Source organism: Notolabrus celidotus, chromosome 1 (genome assembly GCF_009762535.1).
Source record: "Notolabrus celidotus isolate fNotCel1 chromosome 1, fNotCel1.pri, whole genome shotgun sequence".
Lineage (NCBI taxonomy): Eukaryota > Metazoa > Chordata > Actinopteri > Labriformes > Labridae > Notolabrus > Notolabrus celidotus.
Genome location: NC_048272.1, coordinates 41,005,398 through 41,027,898, shown reverse-complemented (window position 1 = coordinate 41,027,898; position 22,501 = coordinate 41,005,398). Strand labels below are relative to the sequence as shown.

Sequence of the window (22,501 nt, the reverse complement as noted above, 5' to 3'; positions counted from 1 at the left end):
TTATGATTTAAAACTTGTTTTAAATGCTGATAAGACAAAAACTATGCTGTTCTTCAACAAAAAAATCAAAGCCTGCAAACCTGCCATCAATATGCACCTGTGAGGGGATCCAGATTGAACTTGTCTCCCACTATAGATATTCTGCCCCAGCTATCTCAGCTTGGCAGTTAGATAACAGTTTCCCAAGAAAAACTCTGATTCGGGATTTTCCGTTTGTAGCTTTACTCATAAAAACTGTAAAACTGGACACACAAGAAAATATACATTAGTTTCACGCAAGAGAAACCATACAAATGTTACATCTCTCTCGTGGTAACAGCGCTATAACGACACGAAGCGCTAGCTTGATGCTAACATACATGGGAAATTGCATTGACATGCTAGTGGTTAGCATATATAGATTTCACTGTCGGCGGTTTTAAAATAGACTTTTAACCTTTATCACAAACAATCTGAAACAATGAAACTGAACTAAAAGCACTGTATATGAAAATACTTACAGGCAAATGTTTTCCAAACGCGATATAAGAAGGATTATGTCCGTACCATAGACTATAAACAAAACGGTCCGTACCCATGGCAACATAACTACGGCAAGACCAAGGGTTCAAAATAACTCAAAGCTTTGCTATTACAGCTTTTAGACACTAGATGTCGTAGTTTGGTCACAAACATAACAAGGCAATACACTCCTCGCCTGGTATAACACATTATACCATTATACATTTTTCAAAAGCAACACAAGTTCTGAGACAGGCCTCAAGTACACCTTTGGAGTGCCCTGCTTGACTACCTTAACATCCACCTTCCGAACTTTTTTGTCCTCACTTGGAAAGACATCAACTACAATGCCAACAGGCCATTCATTTCTCTTTGCTTGTGCATCCTTCAGAAGCACCACGTCTCCTTTGTTCAGGTTTGGTTTGTCCACATGCCACTTTTGTCTTGCTTGAAGGGTCACCAGGTATTCCTGCCGCCAACGTTTCCAGAATGCATCAGCTAAAGTTTGGACCTGCTTCCATTGTTTACTGTGGAGATCCTTGAGGTCAAATTGTCCTGGTGATGGTGGCAACACAGTCTCAATTTTCTGTGTCAAGAGCATGGCAGGTGTAAGGACGGCAGGCATATCTGGGTCAGACGATACAGGGACTAGAGGCCTAGCATTCATAATTGCCATAACTTCGGACATGAGAGTGACCAGAACCTCGTGAGACATGTGACAGGTGTTTCTCTTCAACAGCAAAGCGTCCAATATCCTGCGAGCCACACCTATCATCCTCTCCCATGCTCCGCCCATGTGTGAGGCGTGGGGAGGGTTGAATGTCCAGGTGCTACCTTTATCTAGAAGGTAAGTTGCTAGCTCAGGGTCCCCAGATCTTATTTGGAGCTCTTTGCAGGCACCCACAAAGTTAGTACCCTGATCAGAACGAAAAAGACGAACTGGTCCACGAATGGCTGTGAATCTTCTTAGGGCGTTTACAAAACTTGAAGAGGACAGAGACTCTAGAACTTCGATATGCACGGCTCTTGTCACCATGCATGTGAAGATGACAGCCCAGCGTTTATTCTCTGCAACCCCACCTCGGGTGCGCCGTGAGCTGACAGTCCATGGGCCAAACACATCAACACCGACACTTGTGAATGGAGGACCCGGGCTGACTCGATCAGCAGGTAAGCTAGCCATCTGTTGTTCCTCTACTTTTCCTCTTAGCCTTTTACAGATCACACATTTGTGTATGATGTTAGACACCAACCTCTTGCCTCCTATCAGCCACAAACCAGCAGAGCGAAGAGCACCTTCTGTTAGATGTCTCCCTTGATGTGCGACCTGCTCATGATAGTGTCTCACTAATAAGGTGGCGATGTGTTGTTTGTTGGGGACAATGATTGGGTGTCTCTCTTCCCAGGGAGTGTGTGTTGCAGGCATACGCCCTCCAACTCTCAAAAGGCCTTCTGCATCAACAAAAGGGTTCAGCTTCCTGAGAGTGCTGGACTTTGAGACAACATCACCCCTTGAGAGGGACCTGATCTCCTCAGAGAAGGCATCTTGTTGGGCACTTCTGATGATAACTGTTTTTGCCTGTGTCCATACTTCTGTCTTGCTGTTTGTATTTTTACTGCAAGACCTGGCTTTGTATATGAGTTTGACTGTAGCTCGGCAGAGGGCTTTCCAACTTGAAAAGCGCTCAAATCTCCGTGAGCCAAGCCGATTGACAGAGGCTTTGGTTATGAAAGCTGTGATCAGTGGACGTATATCTGCGTCGGCATCAGGTTCTACTAACTCAAAAGTCTCTTGCTTTAAGCAGGTGTCTCTGGACAGGAAAGTTGGACCTTGTAACCAGTTGGTGTGTGACAACTGGGCTGCTGACACAGAGCGTGTCCCATGGTCTGCAGGATTGTTTTCTGTGCTGACAAAGTTCCACTGTTCAGGTCTTGTGGATTTCCTGATGCGAGCAACTCTGTTGGTCACATACACGTAAAATCTTCTGTTTGTATTATGAATGTAGCCTAATACAATCCGGCTGTCTGTGAAGAATGTGACCTTGTGGATATCAATGTCCAGTTCCTCTGTTAATAGGTCTGCCATTTCAACCGCCAGTACGGCAGCGCAAAGCTCCAGCCGTGGAATGGTGTGTTGAGGATGAGGAGCCAGCTTTGACTTGCCCATGACGAACCCGACGTGAGTATGGCCCTCCTTGTCCACTGTTTTTAAGTATGCCACTGCTGAAATGGCCATGGTGGAAGCATCAGAGAAAACACAGAGTTCTCTGTGTTCAATGTAGCGCAAAGAAACAGGTACATATGCCCTTTTTATTTGAAGCTGTTCAAGCTCATGGACTGAGTCTGTCCACAGCCTCCACTGTTTTTCTTTCACAGCTGGGAGAGGGGCGTCCCATTCAAACTGTTCGGCTGACAACTCTCTGACTAAGGCCTTTCCTTGAATTGTAACAGGTGCTGCAAATCCCAGTGGGTCGTAGAGACCATTAACAGTGGATAGGATCCCCCTTCTGGTGAACGGCTTCTTCTCTCTAGATACACAGAAGGTGAAGGTGTCAGTCTGCAAGCTCCAGGTGAGTCCCAAACTGTGCTGAAGTGGCAAGGGGTCGATTGTTAGCTCCAGGTTGACTAGGTCTTTAGCCCGTTCTTCTGGGGAGAACGCATCCATCACCACACGGCTATTAGAGGCTATCTTGTGCAGCTTGATGCTTGACTCAGCTAGCATGTCTTTGGTTCTTTTCAAGACAGAGATGGCTTCATCATTTGTGGGGAAAGAGGCCAGGGCATCATCCACGTAGAAGTTCCGCATAATGAACTGCTTGGCTTCTGTACCATCTTCTCCTTCTGCATGTAGGGCTGCCTTCCTTAAGCCATAAATGGCCACTGCTGGAGAGGGAGAATTCCCGAATACATGAACCTTCATGCGGTATTCGGTGATCTGCTTGGTTGGGTTGTTGTCTTCAAACCACAAAAAGCGCAAAAAGTCCCGGTGCTCTTCACGGACAGTAAAGCAATAAAACATCTTTTGCACATCAGCCATCACTGCTACAGGTTCTTTACGGAAACGCAATAAGACTCCCAGTAATGAATTGTTCATGTCAGGTCCCTTAAGGAGAACATCGTTGAGACAAAGGCCCTCATGTTTGGCACTGGAGTCAAATACTACGCGTATTTGGTCTTTTTTCTGTGGATGATAAACACCAAATATTGGAAGGTACCACCGTTCCTGTTCTGTTGTCAGTGCTGGTGCAGGCTCTGCTTGGTCTGAGTCGAACATTGTTTGCATGAATTTGAAGAAGTGATCCTTCATGCCCTTTTTTCTTCTCCAGCATACGACGCAGGGATGTGAGACGATTGAACGCTTGCTGCCTGTTATTGGGTAAGCGTGATCTATTTGGTCTGAATGGCAGGGGTGCCACCCAGCAATTAGCATCATCCATGTAAACCTCTTTATCCATGAGGTCGAGAAACAACTTGTCTTCAACTGACATGCCAAGTTTTTCATCATGTGCTGTACTTTGAAACACGTCTTGTCCAAGGCTGTCTGTGTTGTATTTAGGATTGGATGCATGAAACATACCTGGAGGGGCGTGAGGCAGCACTGGAGAATGGATTTTCTCTTTTACCAGTATGTTGCTTGTGCAGGGTTCCAGCATCGAGTGACGGCCACTCATAAGCACATTGGTCTTGAAGGCACTGACACTGTTTGTTTTGTGCGCTCTTCCGAGGCACACATCTCCAATTAATACCCATCCGAGATCGAGTCTTTGAGCAAATGGAGCGTTGTTAGGTCCATTACACTGTTCTCTGACTTTGTGTGCTTGGATCATATCACGTCCAAGTAGGAGTAAGATGGATGCATCTGGGTCCGGAGCTGGAATCTTATCTGTCAGGCACATGAGATGAGGATAATGTCTTGTTACCTCTGGTGATGGAATCTCAGATCTGTTGTCTGGCAACAAGTCACATTCAATCAAGGTAGGTAAAGAGATCTGGGTTTTGCCATCCAGAGACTCCACAATGAAGTTGCTGGCACGTCGGCCTGATGTCTCTACCACTCCTGAGCATGTCTTTAGAGTGTACATTGACCCTGTTCCCTGAAGGCCAAAGTGTTTGAAGAATTTTGATCTGCCTAGTGATTTGTTGCTTTGATCATCTAGAACAGCGTAGGTCTTCAGCGCTCTCTCTCTCTGTCCATTAGGGTACACCCAGACAAGACAGATTTTGGAACAGGATTTTGAGGCATTGACATCTCCGCAGATTTCTGTGCATCTAGACGTCACAGATGTACCGGCTACTGCTTGGTGCTCCCTGCCTTGCTGCTCCTCGCCTTGCTGCTCCCCGCCTTGCTGCTCCCTAGTGTTTGTTTGAAAATCAGTTTTCCATGGAGCGGACCCTGGGTGTAGTGCTGAGGGGTGTCTGTCACTATTGCACTCTTTGCACTGAACAGGTTTGTTGCAGTCTTTAGCAATGTGGGTGGAGGATGCACAACAGCGGAAACAGATTGATTTTTCCTTCAGATACGCCTTTCTCTCCTCTATTGTTTTGTTCCTGAAGCCACGACACTTTCTCAGAGGATGCGGCTTATTATGCAGAGGACACAATTTGTCAGGATCGCCATCTGAAGAGATTTCTGTCTTTCTTACAGCTACTGTTGATTTCACATGCTGGTTAAATGGCTGATAGTTGGGTGAGTAGCTTTTCTCTGTCTTGGTAGCAAACAGTGTTCCCGTTATGTTAGCAAAACTTGGATCATTACGCACCTTTGCTTCTTCACAAACAAAGTTCACAAAGACTGAGAATGGAGGATATGACACTCTGTGTTGCTCTTTGTAGCGTGATCCTACCGTGATCCACCTTTCTTGCAGGTTGTACGGTAGCTTCTGCACTATGGGGCTGACACCACGCGAGGTGTTGAGGTACATAAGGCCAGGTAAGTATCCATCTGCTCTAGCTGCCTCGAGTTCCATAAGAGTGTCTCCTAGCTGTCTTAACTTGTGGTTGTCTTTTGCAGTGATTTTTGGAAAATCATCAATTTTTTTCAGTAGAGCATCTTCAATTACTTCTGGTGAGCCATAGATGTCCTCTAATCGCTGCCATACCATCTGGAGGCCAGCGGATGCACTGTGAATATGCACTGCTCTGATTCTTTTAGCTTGCTCAGAAGAAGATGGACCCAGCCATTTGCATAAAAGATCGAGTTCTTCTCTAGCAGAGAGTTTCAAGTCTTCTGTGGAGTTGATGAATGATGTTTTCCAAGCCCAGTAATTTTCTGGTTTATCGTCAAATGTCAATAAGCCGGAACTCACCATCTCTCGACGCATCAGGTACTTTGCTAAGTCGATAGCAGCGGATGGATTGGACGAGGTGGTGTCATGTAAGGGTGATGACTGAGCTGGATGAGACTGAGGAAGCACACATTTGTCACTCGTGTGCTCGATGTTATGAGGAGGCTCTCCATAGCCGTGAGAATGTCTCTCATTTTTAACAGTATTAGCATGCATTGTGTACAAAGCATCCTCTCTTTTGAATGAATGATGCGGGGCTAACTCAGCAAATGCATACTCACTGCTTTCACTCCGCTGCGTTTCACTATGTAGCACACAGCTTTTTGCTGTTTCACCATTGCCCATGGTTGGCTGGGATGCTGGTGGACGTGTGCCTACTGGTGGCTTTGCATCGGGTGGGGTTGTGATTGCATGTAGCGTATTAGCTGTTTGTGCACTCTGGTATGGCTGAAGAAAAGGATTTTGCACTGATGACTGTGTTGTAGCTCTTCCACTGGGGAACTCAATTGGGATCTGAGGCATCACAGGTCTATGCACTAGAAGAGGAGAGCCGAATTGTTGATACTCATCCTGTGCAGCTGCTTCCAACACATTAGCTTCTGCATCTGCGGCTGCAGCAGCTTTTTCCATTTTCAGCTCATGTAAGCTTGCTTGTAGTATAGCTTGTTGTTTTAACATTTCAGCTTCCTTTTTTGCAAATGAAAGTTCAGTGCGAGCAGCTTCTGCCTTTGCTCGTGCTCTCAGTGCAAGAGAGCTGGCTGTTGAGAGTTTACTGGCTCTAGAGCAGCTGGATATTTCTGATCTTGTCTCCAATAAGTCCATTTCTTCTTCATTATGTGTCATCGTGACTGGTAATAGGTCTTCTCTTACAGCATGGAAGGCTGCTGGCTTGTTCAAAAAATGGTGCCTTTTTACTATTCTGCCCCAGCTATCTCAGCTTGGCAGTTAGATAACAGTTTCCCAAGAAAAACTATGATTCGGGATTTTCCGTTTGTAGCTTTACTCATAAAAACTGTAAAACTGGACACACAAGAAAATATACATTAGTTTCACGCAAGAGAAACCATACAAATGTTACATCTCTCTCGTGGTAACAGCGCTATAACGACACGAAGCGCTAGCTTGATGCTAACATACATGGGAAATTGCATTGACATGCTAGTGGTTAGCATATATAGATTTCACTGTCGGCGGTTTTAAAATAGACTTTTAACCTTTATCACAAACAATCTGAAACAATGAAACTGAACTAAACGCACTGTATATGAAAATACTTACAGGCAAATGTTTTCCAAACGCGATATAAGAAGGATTATGTCCGTACCATAGACTATAAACAAAACGGTCCGTACCCATGGCAACATAACTACGGCAAGACCAAGGGTTCAAAATAACTCAAAGCTTTGCTATTACAGCTTTTAGACACTAGGGCTGTTTCTCAATATGCGTTCTTCTCTGTACTTGCGTTCTGGTGGACTTGTGAAACGTCATCAGTCACAGCCCAAGTACTGTTCCAATACACAAGTTCGCATTTCGGCAAGAACGTTACAAATCCCGGAAGTGTTCTCGACACGCCCATTTCACCGAGGATGCATCGGATGGTAACTTGTGTGGACTTGGGACAGCAACGTATCCCAGAATGCATTTCACTGCAACCAGCGGGAGCAATGGCGGAGGAGAAAACCCACAACTGTAAGCTATACTTTTCAAAATACTATGGTTTTTGTGACACAAAATGCAGTTCTGAGATTATTTTATGCGAAAATGTAGATATTTAAACCTTAAATACGTGGTCGATATATCAAGATAAAGCCAGGCTGAAATGTTTCACTTACGTTTTCGGACATGCCGGGTCCCACTGTAACGCTACAGCTCATAATACCCCGCCGAAAAGTTCTTTTAAGATTTGCTGCTGGCTGTGATATTTCTGCATCGGTTACACATGCGATATAATTCGTTTTGGGGCAGGCTTATATAACGGGCAAGCTTGGTCTCAGTTATTAACAGGCTTATCAGTTTGGCGGAACTAAAGTGCTTAACTTTGTATATTTACAGTATTAAGTATTGATTGTAGTAGGGCAGGCGTTTTACCTTTCACTAAAGTGTTTGCGTACCTTAATCCCTTTTTGTTCAGACTTGTTCCAATGTTTATTTCTACATTAAAACTAACAATTACACCCTATTTTAATCAAGGGACGTCTGAGGAAACCAGAGCCCTCATTGAGTGGAGGGCCGCCAACGAGAGCCATTTCACGGGGAGAAGAAACTCGGCCAGAAGTGGATGGGAGTGAGTATTGATTTTGAGAGCTTGTATTATTTCCTATTCGTCTGGGGAAGTGTTGGTGCTAGATTTGCACAGTTTCCATTCATAATGACTATTGTTGATACATTTCTGTTTTCTGTTAACACCAGGGACTTTATCACCACTTCTGGCCTTGCCTTAACATCCAAACAGGCAAAAAAAAAGTGGAACAATTTAAAAGATAAATACAAGGTAACTACTTGTTTCTCTATTTGTATTATACATGAACCCTGAGCTTTAGAACTGCAAAATCATTTGAGCTATTAGTTTCACAGAGTTGTTGTCAACATCCTGATTTTAGGAGCTTAGGGACCCACCCACGGGCAAAGGGGTAGAGGCTGGTAGTGTGACGGCTGCGACCTGGCAGTGGTATGGTGCTATGGATGCAGCACTCCAGGGGCAGCACTCAGTCAATCCCCCCCTGGTTGTTGCATCCAACCTCACTGCCACTACAGGTGGCACAGTCAGCACACCAGCCTCTGCCCCATCTGCAGCAGAGGCCAGTGTTAGCCAGCCACCAAGGAAGAGGACCAGGGACCGGGAGGATCTTCTGGCTTTTATGAAGGAGCAGGCAGAGAGGGATGAGCAGAGGGAGAGAGAGGCGTTGGCCAGAGAAGAGGAGAGACAGAGGGCAGCAAATGAGCAGGCAGAGAGATACCTGGCCCTATTTGAAAAACTTGTAAATAAATTTTAAAATTACAAAAACAAAAGTGATTAAATGGCCCTTATTTCAGTTATTAACAACTATTTACAGTTATGCAGAGAAATTGAATTGAGTCAGAACATGAAAAAGAACATTGCAACAAATGAAGATATATACAATGAAAAAAAAAACCAATATATACAATGTATTTATATCTATCTATTATATGCCTATCTATCTGGTTATTTATGTCTATCTATCTGTTTATTTATGTCTATCTAACTTTCTATCTATGTTTGTCTATCTATCTGTTTATGTGTGTCTATCTAACTTTCTATCTATGTTTGTCTATCATCTGTTTATGTATGTCTATCTAACTGTCTATCTATGTTTGTCTATCTGTTTATGTGTGTCTATCTAACTGTCTATCTATGTTTTTCTATCTATCTAGCTAAATGTAGTGCAAGACCCATGTTGCAGCAAACAGCATCTTTATGCTGCAACATGACCAGTATTTCCAGTGAACATGACCACATCTGGAGAAGTTTAGATGTAGTCATGTTCACCCAGAAATACTGGCAGTGCCTCTGGAGCAGAAATTTGAGCGGCAAGCCTTCCGCGAACAACGTTCCCTGACAGCGCCCTCTCTTCAGTGTCAGCATTGTCTGCATCATCCTCACTGTCATCGGGGACCGGGACTTCCTCTTCCTCCTCCTCTTCATCCAGATCCAGGATATCACCTGCTGCCACACATATATTGTGCAGAATGCAGCAGGCAGCAACAACCTTTGGTACGAACAAAGGTCGGATCTCTAGGGCCCTCAGGAAGATGGAGCGCCAGCGCGTCTTCAGGATGCCAAAGGTGCGCTCTATAATGCTCCTCGCTCTGGCATGATGCCTGTTGAACCGGGCTTCAACTTGGCCTGTAAGTCAAAATTCACAGAGAAAATATGTTGAGTTTTAAAGTCTTTCAACTAACAATTTGCTCTCTCTCTCTCTCTCTCTCTCTCTCTCTCTCTCCTTACAATGCTGTGTGTGTGAGTGAGTGAGTGAGTGTGAGAGAGAGAGAGAGAGCTTACTTGCTATAGGCTGGCGGAATGGAGTCATAATAGCAACAGGATGGTGCAGGCATGGATATCCTCCATCTCCAAGGAGAAAGTACCCATCTGGAGGATACAGGGCCTGGCGGTACATTGGTGATCTCCGAAGAACAAGTGCATCGTGCACTGATCCTGGATTGCCAATGTAGACATCCACAAATGCGCCCTTTGCGTTGCAGATGCCTTGCAAAAGAATGGAAGGGAACAGTTTTCTGTTGTAATAATATTTTTTCTGTGGCTCTGCAGGAGGAACAATTCGGATGTGACACCCGTCGATGGCACCAGCCGCATGCCGGAATGCCTCATGGCCAGCAAGGCAGACAAAGCCAGCCCCCACCTCCTCCATTTCCTCTGGCTTTGGGAAATGAATGACTCGATGGAGTATCGTCATCAATGCCTCCACCAGGTTATGAACAATCCTGCAGACTGTGGCCAAGGGCATTGAAAAGACGTCAGCAGTGACCCTGTAAGAGGCTCCACAGGCAAGCCAGTAGAGAGTCACCAGCACCTCTATGTCACGTCCCCAGCCGTGAGTTTTTTCACCTGGCAGCATCTGCATCAGCAGCTTGAAGCTGTCCCTGGACAGCCTGAAGGCTGGCTTCAAGTCAGCTCCAGAGAAGAAGCTGGCAAGGATGGGCACATGGGCATTGACCATTGCATATGTTTGCAAGGGACTTTGGTCCTGTTTATGAAAACAAAAGAAAAATATTTTTAGATGTATTTATTTATTTATTAGCATTGATTTTAATAGTTATTATGCATGGTATTTATTACTTGTGTGTTTTTACCACTAAATATTTATTGAACTGTATGTTAATTGATATTTTGTTTGAATTTTTTAATCCTTCCAAAATTAAATTCCCCTTTAACACCTGACCTGTTAAGTGAGGTGTGAGAAAGTTTGTATTTCTGTCAATTCTTGGTAAGTGGTAAGAGCACAGGTTATAAGTCAAAAGAGATAAAGTGGCCTACATGATTACTGTATCATATATAACTCTGACTTCTAATAAAAAGTTGAGACATAGTATAAATCAGAAATAAAAACAGAATAATTAACAAACTGTTTTTTACTGACTGTAAAACCCTAAAAGTTTTAGGAATTGTCCCCGAGCCCATGTAGTAATGTTGTTTTATATAATTGTGTGAACCTCTACCATCCCTTCGTGTGAACTGAGGATGCCCCTTACACACCCAGACATGTCACTATCACCTATTGCCAATGGGTGTGTTTTATCTGTAGAATTTTCCAAATAGGTGTTTTATATGCCTGTCTTCTTTTTTTATTTATTTATCTTTTTTGATGAATTTTATTATGATACATATGTCAAAAGGGGTGGCAAGTTATCACATTCAATTATGATTTAATTCAATTATGATTTAAAGTGTCTACACTTTTTTGGAATCAGGGTTGTACATGATGTCCTTTTTGTGTTGAAGTCTGTTTTATTTAATGACTAATGATATTTGTGACACAAATTAGGTATGGGTTCTTTGCATCAATGTATTGATGTTTTATACATCTAATTTTCATTGGCCTGTCACAGTATAAACCTCCAGGTGTTTGAGTACCACGAAAACAAAGGACAGGTATGTATATGGAATGTAAGTTAATCAGTTACTAAACTATATACTATAAAAAACTATATGAAGTGTCAAACCTGTACTCAACACTTCATTTTGTAGACCTAATACAACAGCTCTGAGATAAATATTAACCTCTAGGCATTTATATAGTGAGGTGTTTATCCATACTGAGCCTATATAAACGAAAGACCACCTGTGTTTAACCAGTTATCTATACAATACAAACCCGTTGTAGCTTTTATCTAGATGTACTGAGGAAACTGTCAAGTGTAAATACCAATGAGTGGGGTTAAACCAACGTACAAGGGTACAGAGATATGCTAATAAGGCACGTCTTCTCATCAATCTCCTCCGCCTCCTGCTTCTTCTCAACTGGATTTGCCTTCTCAGCTGGGCAGCCTCCTCTTCAGCTGCTTTGTACAGCAAACCTGCAGCAACGGCCACCATGACTCTATCCATTTTGTAGTTTAGTTTAGTTTTTTTACACTTTGGAAATGTGAAGTTTCGTTGATTTCAATCGTGTATTTGGCTATTGATATCAACAACAACGTTTTCCCGCCAATGGCTTTTATATGTAAGGTTCGGATAAATACATCTACATATTAATATTTTTAAAGTTAAAACAAACGGAGGCAGGGATTTGTTTTACATCATAGTTTATTTTAATGTAAAAATAATAAAACATTACAGGGATTATTACAGGGATTATCACCGGAGGTAGACGGGCAAGTCTAGGAAGTGACGTCATGAGTACGCTGCTGTTCCAATTGTACAATGACCGCACTGCGGCCTCCCGTCCTCGGGAGTCTGAACTCCCCAGTCGTTCTCCCAAGTCCGTGCTTCGGAAGTTCGGAAGTCCGCACTCGGCGTACTTGGTATTGAGAAACAGCCTAGATGTCGTAGTTTGGTCACAAACATAACAAGGCAATACAATAGATACCTTGGTATTTTAATTGATGACACTTTAACCTTTAACCCTCACATCCAGCAGCTTGCTAAAAAGTTGAAATTAAAGCTGGGTTTTTATTTTAGAATTAGATCATGTCTTTCTTTTGAAGCAAAGAAAAAACTGGTTGCTGCTACTTTTCTGTCTGCGCTGGACTACGGTGATGTTTTATAAATGCACGCCTCTGCTCAAAGCTTGCACATACTTGATACTGTATATCATGGAGCTTTGAGGTTTATCACCAAATTTAAAACGATGACTCATCACTGTGTGCTGTACTCCAGAGAGGATGGTCCTACCTGTCGTCACGCAGGAAAAAACATTGCCGTCTTCTTATTTATAAATGCATCCTAGGACTACTTCCTTCTTACCTCCTCGCTTATATTGCACAAAAGAACTCAGGAAGTCATAATCTTTGATCTCAGGATCTTTTATTACTATCTGTTCCCAGGGTCAGGACTGAACTTGGGGAAAAAGGCCTTCAGGTTTGCTGCTCCCTCCACCTGGAATGCTTTACAGAAGGATCTAAAACTATCTGACATGATATCTTTGAATGCTTTGAAGCGGTCCTTAAACGACTTGGAGGCTGAAGCATCTGTCTGTAGATGTTTTGTTTAAATGTCACTCAGGCTGTTTGTCTGGAGGTACCTGTTGTGTAGCTGTTGTATGCGTCTGCTATTTGTATTTATGTCTATTGTCTATTTGTAACTCTGTAACTGTGCTGCTGCCTATCTTGGCCAGGACTCTCTTGGAAAAGAGATTTTTAATCTCAATGAGCATTTCCTGGTTAAATAAAGGTTATAATAATAATTTTAAAAAATGGATAGCGCTGGAGCATTGGGCCCATACCCAGTCGTCACCGGCAACGGGAGCTGCAAGGGCTAAGCTGCAACGAGTAGGAGGGCCGCCACGGTGAGCACGGAAGCCTAGTTGAAAATATTTGGCAACATTCATAAAAACATAATTTACTGCATGTCAACTGTGGTGTACAGGTGTCCAGGGTTCTAGTTTATCTAATTAAACCACTTCTAATTAGTGATTTTTCATCCATAGAGTAGCCTAACCCTTTCAATCCACACAATATGTCAACATTCACATGTAGGTGTTGACTTTATTGTCTCACATCCGTTGCCCATCACTACATGAGATACATAACTGTGAATCTTCAGACCTGATGTGACTTAAACAATACATTTTACACATTCAAAACTTACTTTGTTTCAATCTCCCAAATACCAGAAAAGTCACATCAACTCATCAGCTTTTTTCTAAGGTCAATTGTGTCATCTCCTAATACGGTACATAGTCACTTAGTCACTTTTTCCAGGTTTCAAAGTATTCCATATAATTGACTTTATCTCTAATCTGAATAAGGTTTAAAGTGTTTCTCCCAAAGTAATGAAGCATTTTTTATTCAAGTTAAAATACTTCTCTTTCTCAAATAACTTCTTGTGACTTTGACTCCCTGGCTAATCAGGGCCCTTCAGTGTAAGTGTCCCATTAGTTAAAGTAAAATAAATGTAATGTTAAAGACAGCCTGAAACAGCTCACACAGTGTCTGCTTTTATTTGTGAGAATTGGACTTAAACCATAATGGCACTCAAAACACCCTGCATCCTGCTCCACTCTTTGCCTGTGTGTAGTCTACACTTTCACCACTAGGTGGTGGTGCTGACCACACACTACTCTGCTCCCTAGCAGGGCTAAGAGGCCTGTGGGGGAAGGTGAGACTGTTACAGAGAGTCTCCTGAAGCAGACTCCACTTCTAACTGTTTGAAAAGAGACCACAGGCACAAAAACTGAACCTCAGCTATACAGAGAAAATCTAAAAGAAATCAGACTTTGACTGAAAGACAGCCTGGAACATCCCTCACACAGTGTCAGTGTCTTTTTGTGAGAGTTGGAGACATTACACCACAGTGGGGGAAATTTGACCTGTCTAACTGATTCTGTCTCCAATCCCTAGATAGGGACAGAGAGTGTGACAGTAGGTTTAGGTTACAACTGTCATTCAAAACTTAAATCAAATGATACCTTTGTTTTATACAAGAACAAACACATAGAGACAGTCACAGTGAAAACACACCAACTTTTTTATACAGAGATTGATCATTGATCATTGTTCATTGTTAAGGCTGATTTATACTTCTGCGTCGAATCGACGGCGTAGCCTACGGCGTAGGTCTGCGTAGCTCCCGTATCTACGCAGAGGCCTACGCACGTAGCTGACGTGCACCTCCTCCAAAATGTAACTACACGAAGAGCCGACACGGACCGCAAGCTCTGTGATTGGTCCGCTCGACGGCTTTGTCTTTCCCGCATTCACAGCACTTCCGGGATCCCGGACATCGGCCACACATCGGCCGTGTATTTCATCTCCTCCTCTCTATTCTTCATGTAATCATGTCTGTATGATAAACAGCAACATGTATCAGCTGTAGATTAACAGAACACGCTCTGAATCGATGTGGAATAGGAAACAGAGATCGTAGCGGGACTGGAAGCAGGCGACCGGCTATAAGAGAGACCACACTGCCCTCAGGCGTTTCGGAGGAGAATTGCTGCGCGACACGGACACATCGACGCACAAGTATGTGGGGCTCATGTCCGCGTCAGCCCCTGCTGCGTAGGGGAGATGCAGAAGTATAAATCAGCCTTTACAGCCACCGTACAGTATGGGGTGTGAGTGGATACTCTTCATGTACACTGCAGCGGCCCTGAGCACGCCGCCCGCAGGAGGCTCCCTGCTCACCAGCTCTTCAATGGGGTTGACATTTGCATCTGTATTACTGCTCTGCTGGGGGGATGGTGAAACATTTGCATGTGTATAACACACGCACACACGCACACACGCACACACACACACGCACACACACACACACACACACACACACACACACACACACACACACACACACAGTGACAATAATTCAATTTAACTTGGGGTTAGAGATGAGTCCTTAATTAAATACCTACTTGTTTATTACTGAAACTGAAATATAGGAAATATTAAATGGAACCAGAAATTAGAATATTAATTATAAATGTGTAATATAGTTTGACAATTCTGACAATTGAGAGATGTTACAAGGCCATCCTCTGATGTCCAAGTGTATAAATCATCATATATGTAAAGGATATACAGCAGCCCAACATGTAACTGAGTCAAACATGAACCTAAAAAGACTTTGACTCTGAGGTGAAGTGCAACAACAAGTAGAGAAAGATTCATTCTACTATAGTTAGATAAATGTTCTGAAACATATGCCATTAGTGTCATAGCTTTCTTTCCCTCTATTTGTTTAAGTAAATCAGAGAAGCAAGCTAAGGCATCTCTACTCAAATATGAGATCACTATGTAAAATCAGAGTCACCTTCATTCTTGTCACGAACAGACAGGACAGGGAAGAACTTCCTTACTTCCCCTTGGGTCCCTGGACACAGTAAAAGGCAAGTGGCAACCTTGTTGCAAAATGAAATGACCTGCCGATAAGTGGTTGTCAACCATTGACTGTTAAATACATGGACATAGTCTCCGTGATGTCGTCCATTCACCTCTGAGGTGGAGTTTTAAAGCCTACAGTCAGCGGCCTCTATATTTGGAATGCTGACTCACTTTCAGTCGACACAGCAAGAGGTAAAGGAGTTGAGACGGGCCTTTAGCCTCCTCCCCTTATTCAGGAAAAACTCTTCAAAATGATTCTAAAATAAGAAGGTATTCAAATATGAACTCCTCGTACAGTGTGTGCTGATTGGGAAATGAGCTATTCAGACCAAATACGTTGTTTGAAGCAGGCTGTAAATGTGTTTCTTTTTGCTGTCAATAAAGGTTATTTTAATGGGTAGGTATGTGGTTTCCATTGCTTCTGCAGCCAGCCTCAAGACACAATGAACTGCTGTTTTAACACCTCTGCATTGGCTTCATATTTTAAGACTGGAGGTGGTAGCTTAGTCCATAGCCCAAACACAGACTCTCTCTCTCTCTGTCTCACACACACACACACAGACACACACATGAGTAGATACTAATACCTGCAAAGCTTTGAAAAGATGGGCTGAATGATGATAGAAATGTCAACATAAATATTCCTGTAGAATTCCACTTCACCCTGTGACCCTTCAATGACACTCACCAACATCTGGTTTAATTACAGGATCAGCTTTGACTGAGTATCAGGGGAGATGAATTACCCTTGATAACTAAAATATGAAGCCAGTCCAGAATTACCCCAAACTGCAGTTCTTCTAGACGCCACTTGAGGCTGACTGTGAAAAGAAGAAGAAGAAGAAGAAGAAGAAGAAGAAGAAGAAGAAGAAGAAGAAGAAGAAGAAGAAGAGGAAGAGGAAGAGGAAGAAGAAGAAGAAAGGTACTTTATTAATCCCCAGGGGGGAAATTCAATTTTTGCAAATCAAAAAAGCAGTTTCTCATTTCTTTGAACAAGTTGTAAATGCTTTGGTACATCCATGCAAATGATTCTGTACACTTCTCTGCTGTTTCCTACATTATCAAGTGTTTATGTCATGTTGATCAAAATGTATTAGAATGGGTCTCTGTTGAATAGTCTCACCCTCCACAACATTTAGGCATTAGTTCATAAGTCTTCACATGCAGAGTGGATGAACATGTTGTCAGAATATGTCAGTCATATTTCTGTACATCTCCATCACAGCTTTGTTTCTAAATCTGTCCTGAATTGGTAAATTGCTCCCAGGTGAATCTTGACTTTCTCTAACCAAGGGACATGTGTGAAGCATTAGATCAACCAATGATCAACCAGTTTTCTGAAATAGCTCAAAGGTGCATCTCATGAACCATCAACTGGCAAGTGAATATATAGCCGGAGCACAACACAATGTTACAATGTCTGACAATGGAAGGACAAGGAACTGGACTGGGTCAACAGCCAGAGAGAAGAAGAAGAGGAGGAGGAGTGAGGCTGCTTGGTGGAGGAGTAGGGAGGTAAAACAGAGGAAGAGGCAGAGGACATATGTTCCTGATGATATAAGAGCCACACTTGTAGACCACGTTCTCAATCATGGTCTTACCATGGCCGAGGCTGGTCGAAGGGTGCAGCCAAATGTTGGGAGAACACCTGTGTCCTCCATCATTCAGACTGTTCATCAACAGAACAGGCCACATACACAGATGACCCTTGTGGATGCCAGGGATGCAGCATGTGATGACATCACAGCAGATACCTGCAGAGGCTGGATAAGACACTCTTAAAGATCATTTCCACACTGCATCGCAAGAGAAGATATTTGCTGTGATGTGGATGAGAATTTGTGGCCCAACAGACAGGAACGTCAGGAGGTGTAGGAAGACTGCACTGCACTGTAATTCCTACAGCCCTGCATGTACAGTTTCCCCTTATGTTCACATTTCTACTTTTGTTTTTTCTTTGTGCTATGCACATTATGTCTTTTTCTTTCTGTATTGCAATGACATGGTCTGTCAACAAGTTAAAGTACAAACAGTGAAAGAGTAAATGTGAATGATTTGGCCCAAGCTTTTTCACCATCCTCTATTTACAAAGCAAATACTTATTTGTGTGAGAGAGCCAACGCCTGCATCTATGATTTACTTAATCAAATAAAGACAAAGACAGAACACGCATCAGGACTTACTGTGTCTGGACTCTTTTTAACTACAGAACAAATAGACATTTGTGTTTACTTTTCTTTGAATTTAACCCTTGTGTTTTCCTTGTTTGGACTACGCAATTTTTATCCTCACCGGGTCAATTTTGACCCGGTGTCAATTTTGACCCGGTGTGGTTATGTCTGTTTAAAAACCTGTAGTATTAAGTTTCACCAGATTCTGTATTTTATCTTTTTTGACAACTTCCTTTGAACTCATTCATCCAACTTTGAACCCTTTAGTGCATTATTTATGCTCACCATGGCTTATTTACATGAAGATATGACTTGATTTGGGGTTTTAAAAAAACATACTTTTTGAATTATTTTGACAACAATTATGATCACCTAAGAATTTCTTCATGAATTTTCACAGGCTTTTTCTTGTGAGTGTTTGGTCAGAATATTGTTTTGGAACCACTTATTATTTTTTAACAGCAGCAAATAATAGCACTTGTTGTCCTCCCGGGTCAAAATTTACCCGGCAAATTTCACTTATTATGAAGCATAAAATATAATTTATCACCAAATTTTGTTTTACCATTCTTTAGTCAACTTCATTCCAAGCCATTGCCTTAGGTTTCACAATTATATTTAAAATATGTAGTCCATAATGCTCATTTACATGAAATCATACGTTGTTTTTGTGTCTGCTTTAGCTGAAATTTTGAATTATTGTTGTCAAAATTATGATCAGAGGAAAATTTGGTGATTAATGCTCACTGACAAGTCTCTGTAAAAATGTGGTCAAGTTAAAATGTTGAAACTGTTTTCAATGTCTTCACAGAATCACAGTATAACACTTGTTGTCTTTGTGGGTCAGAATTGACCCAGGCTGGTTTGACTCTTTATAATGAATAAGTTATAACTCATAAGTCATTGTTACCAAGCCATTATGGGTCATTACTAAGTTTCAAACTTCTTTTTAGACCTTATATCAGTGGCCCTCATTTACATGAACTTCTATTGCTCATATTTGTGTAAAATAAGCAGATATTAGGGAATACTCTGGGTTATCACAATCGGTGTAGGACCTCTAGGTCTGTTCTCTGTCTGCTACTTTTCCAAACTCTGATAGTTTTATACTGACTTTGATGTTTGGTGTTTATCCTGACCCCAGAGCGGGTGGGGCACATCAAAGGTCTAAGAACAACAGGTTTACACAGGTGCAGCTTTAAAAATGCATACATGTGTCTGTCTGTGTCTGCATATGTCCCTGTCTCAAAGTGGTCTGAAAGCTATAAGGACACAATGTGACATGTTTTCAGGTGTGTGTGTGTGTGTGTGTGTGTGTGTGTGTGTGTGTGTGTTTCTTTCTGTGTTTGGTTGATGTCTGGATGCTCTAAACTGCATTCAAGGAAAAGTAATATTTCTTTATTTCATTTGCGTGTGCGTGCATGTGCGTGCGTGCGTGTGTGTGTGTGTTTCTTTGTGTTCCTGTGTGGGTAAGTGTTTGGTTGATGTCTGGAAACTCTGATCTGCATTCAAGGAAAAGTAAGATTTCTTGGTTGTGTGTGTGTGCCTGTGTCTGCGTTTGAGTGTTTGTGTGTGTGTGTGTGTGTGCGCGCGCGCGTGTGTGTGTGTGTATGTGTGTGTGTGTGCTTGAGTGTGTGTGTACACGTGTGTGTGCATGTATGGGTCTGTGTTTGGTTGTTGCCTGGATGCTCTGATCTGCATTCAAGGAAAAGTACAATTTCTTGATATTGTGTGTGTGTGTGTGTGTGTGTGTGTGTGTGTGTGTGTGTGTGTGTGTGTGTTTGACTGTGTGTTTTCACTCTCATCTTCTGAAAAGAGTGACCAGTAACCCCAAAGCCCCACGGGTCATTTTGACCCGGGAGGACCACAGAAGCTATAAAGTTGTATAAAACATTCATAATTTAGTATAAGTATTGATCACGAAGTGCATTTACAAAATGTGTCACAGGGCACCACCCATGTCATTTTCAAGCAATTAGATGAAAGCAACACATAGTTCTGATAAAAGAAAGTTTGAAAACGGGTCAAATTTGACCCGAAGACAACATGAGGGTTAATGCCTCTCATACCTCAACATCACTAGACTGTTAATTGTATCTTCAAAACATACACTTGTGGCCATTGGTCGATGATGTTTGAGACATTTGGACAACAGGAGTGACTTCATGACATCCACCTGCTGTCAATCATTTGTGAACTCTATTTCTGTTTATCATTGAATACTTGAATTTCTACATCGATAATACACATATGAAGGTATCTCCATCTTCAGTGACTTTAATTTAAAATGTTGATCATATGCTGCTTTTGATCACCTTTGCATTACACAACTTACATTGTAAGCCTCTCATACTTCCACAGACTACAGCCCATTTTAGCAGTAACATCCTTCAGTGATCAAAAAACTATGACGATAATAGAGTTGCCACCTGTCCCGTAAAATACTGAATTATCCCGTATTTCACACTTATACATTGAGTCCTGTTTTGAATCAATACGGGACGCGGTTTGTCCCGTATTTCCAATTTGCCTTGAACGCAGCACCATGGTGGCACATGGTGGCCTGTCGGACGGTGACAGGTGTGGCGGTTCTGGGGAGGGGCCAACAGGGGCCAGTGCCCCTGTCAAACTGAACCTGGACCCCCCCTGTGGCCCCCCCTCCACACCAAACAAATATTATACAATAAAAAAAGCTTTGGTATCGCTTTTGTGTAAATGTGCAGAAATGTGCAGAAAGGTTCCAAATTTTCCATTACACTGCTATCTCTCCCCAAACACAGGTCAGCAAATGTTACTTTATTGTTCAGTCTTTAGCATCTCATAAGATGCACATGTTACATTTATGTCTGTTTCAAACAGACAGAGAGCAGAGGAGACAGACCGCAATGTCACCTGGTCCATGTATGACTTTTATTAGTCCTAACCTGCAGACTGCTGACAGGGAGCTTTACAACCCCCCACAATGATTAGTACAAAATAAGTATGAAAATGAAAATAGACAGACAGAGAGCACGGACTCTGCAGATACACACACCACTAGATGATGAATGCTCATTTTGAGACTTTCAATGACTTCTTCTCTACAAGCACTCATTTTGGGTCTGCAAGGGTTAAATCTCTGATGAAGTGATATCAAAGCAGAAGTTATTATTGTAAGATTTTTTCTGAAATTCTGTTATTGTGACAGCTCTATCCATGTAATAATTAACAGATTGAATATGCACTGTTCGCTGAGAAAATACTACTACCTCAGTCTCTTTTGTCCATGTGAACATGTTACACACACACTGGCTGAAATACACACAAACAGGATCATATGGACATGCATTAATGGAGAGATGTCAGAGTTAGAGGGCTTGCACATGAATGAGCAACCAGAGCAGTTAGGGTGCCTTGCTAAAGAGCACCTCGGCAGTGCCCAGAAACTGAACTGGCAGCTCTCCATTTACCAGCCCAATTTCCAAGCATGGTCTGTGACGGGACTTGAACTGGCTACCCTCCAGTTCCAAAGCCAAGTCCTTGCGGACTAGTGATGTGTCGGTCGTGAACGATCCGGCTCTAAGAGCCGGCTCTTTGAAGTGAACGACGGGAGCCGGCTCCTGACTGGGAGCCGTTTTTTTAATTTTTATCGTCTTTTTCTGTTAAAGCCTCACGTGATTGGTCAAGACATGGTGGCGTCTTGGCCAATCACATGTCCACATTGAGCAGAACGGGGAGGGGAGGGGTTACAGATACACACAGCACAGTGAGCACACCAACAGGAGGGAGACGAGAGGGAGAACATGCGCGACAGACAGAGAACGTACTGGAAAGGTGAAAAAAAAAGTGACTGCAGGAAACAGTAAACTTTAGACACATTGAAACGGCAGAGACTGTTTAAAGGCAGAGTGTTGACTGTGCAAGGTGAAAATGTCATCAATCAGGGTCCACAAATAAACCTGAAAAGACACATTAGAAGTGTCTGTGAAGGATCTCAGTCATCCAGGTCATGGACATTAGAACTGTTTATCCATCAGTGCAATAAGTGAAGAATAAAGACAGTGAAGGGAACCTGCTGTTAATGAAGGTGTTTAAAAGTTTATAAATAATATACATGCAATTAGAGATTGGACCTTTTTGTCTAATTGTGATGGGTCTTGTTTTTATACTTTATAATACATTTTTGTAGTACTCTGCTCCATGTTGAGTATATAAATAAAGCCTCATAAATAATACACATTTGATATAATGTATGTTTTTTACATTAGTTACTCACTTGACATATAATTTTACATTATTTTAGGTAATACATTAATTTAAACAAGAAAACATCTGAGGAGCCACTTAGGAGCCGAAAGAGCCGGCTCTTTGTAGTGAGCCGAGCCAAAAGAACCGGCTCTCTAAAAAGAGCCGGAATTCCCATCACTATTGCGGACTGAGCTACTGCCGCACTTTATTCAAATGATTTAATGTCTGTAACTTGACACTGTGATGACAGCAAAAGAGAACTTCAATGAGAGAGACAAACAGTCTGAAGCATCAAAA

At 42.4% G+C, this 22,501-nt stretch overlaps 3 protein-coding genes across 3 annotated transcripts; 1 reads left to right on the top strand and 2 right to left on the bottom strand.

Annotated features, from left to right (window-relative positions):
- Window positions 1-315: 315 nt before the first annotated feature.
- On the bottom strand, window positions 316-6,124 carry LOC117811771. The gene is made up of 3 exons (XM_034682274.1): window positions 6,068-6,124; window positions 5,808-5,903; window positions 316-3,604 (listed from the first exon to the last, which is right to left on the bottom strand). The coding sequence occupies exons 1-3, from the start codon at window positions 6,122-6,124 to the stop codon at window positions 719-721; spliced, it is 3,039 nt and encodes a 1,012-aa protein (XP_034538165.1). The 3' UTR covers window positions 316-718.
- A 1,089-nt stretch (window positions 6,125-7,213) lies between these two features.
- On the top strand, window positions 7,214-10,707 carry LOC117821960. The gene is made up of 5 exons (XM_034696547.1): window positions 7,214-7,478; window positions 7,980-8,073; window positions 8,199-8,280; window positions 8,390-8,767; window positions 9,183-10,707. The coding sequence occupies exons 1-5, from the start codon at window positions 7,376-7,378 to the stop codon at window positions 9,237-9,239; spliced, it is 714 nt and encodes a 237-aa protein (XP_034552438.1). The 5' UTR covers window positions 7,214-7,375; the 3' UTR covers window positions 9,240-10,707.
- On the bottom strand, window positions 9,278-10,486 carry LOC117811697 (putative nuclease HARBI1). Its single transcript, XM_034682156.1, has 2 exons — window positions 9,811-10,486; window positions 9,278-9,654 (listed from the first exon to the last, which is right to left on the bottom strand). The coding sequence occupies exons 1-2, from the start codon at window positions 10,484-10,486 to the stop codon at window positions 9,278-9,280; spliced, it is 1,053 nt and encodes a 350-aa protein (XP_034538047.1).
- Window positions 10,708-22,501: the final 11,794 nt, after the last annotated feature.

What these genes read in the sequence shown, in the direction of transcription:
- LOC117811771 (XM_034682274.1), bottom strand. Translation starts at nt 6,124, where the DNA reads ATGGTGAAACAGCAAAAAGCTGTGTGCTACATAGTGAAACGCAGCGGA. An exon ending in AACGCAGCGGAGTGAAAGCA is followed by an intron (nt 5,904 to 6,067) that starts GTGAGTATGCAT and finishes GTGCTTCCTCAG; the next exon opens with TCTCATCCAGCTCAGTCATC. An exon ending in ACCTGATGCGTCGAGAGATG is followed by an intron (nt 3,605 to 5,807) that starts GTGAGTTCCGGC and finishes GTTCTCCTTAAG; the next exon opens with GGACCTGACATGAACAATTC.
- LOC117821960 (XM_034696547.1), top strand. Translation starts at nt 7,376, where the DNA reads ATGCATCGGATGGTAACTTGTGTGGACTTGGGACAGCAACGTATCCCA. An exon ending in GGAGGAGAAAACCCACAACT is followed by an intron (nt 7,479 to 7,979) that starts GTAAGCTATACT and finishes ATTTTAATCAAG; the next exon opens with GGACGTCTGAGGAAACCAGA. An exon ending in ATTTAAAAGATAAATACAAG is followed by an intron (nt 8,281 to 8,389) that starts GTAACTACTTGT and finishes TCCTGATTTTAG; the next exon opens with GAGCTTAGGGACCCACCCAC.
- LOC117811697 (XM_034682156.1), bottom strand. Translation starts at nt 10,486, where the DNA reads ATGGTCAATGCCCATGTGCCCATCCTTGCCAGCTTCTTCTCTGGAGCT. An exon ending in ATTCCGCCAGCCTATAGCAA is followed by an intron (nt 9,655 to 9,810) that starts GTAAGCTCTCTC and finishes TTTGACTTACAG; the next exon opens with GCCAAGTTGAAGCCCGGTTC.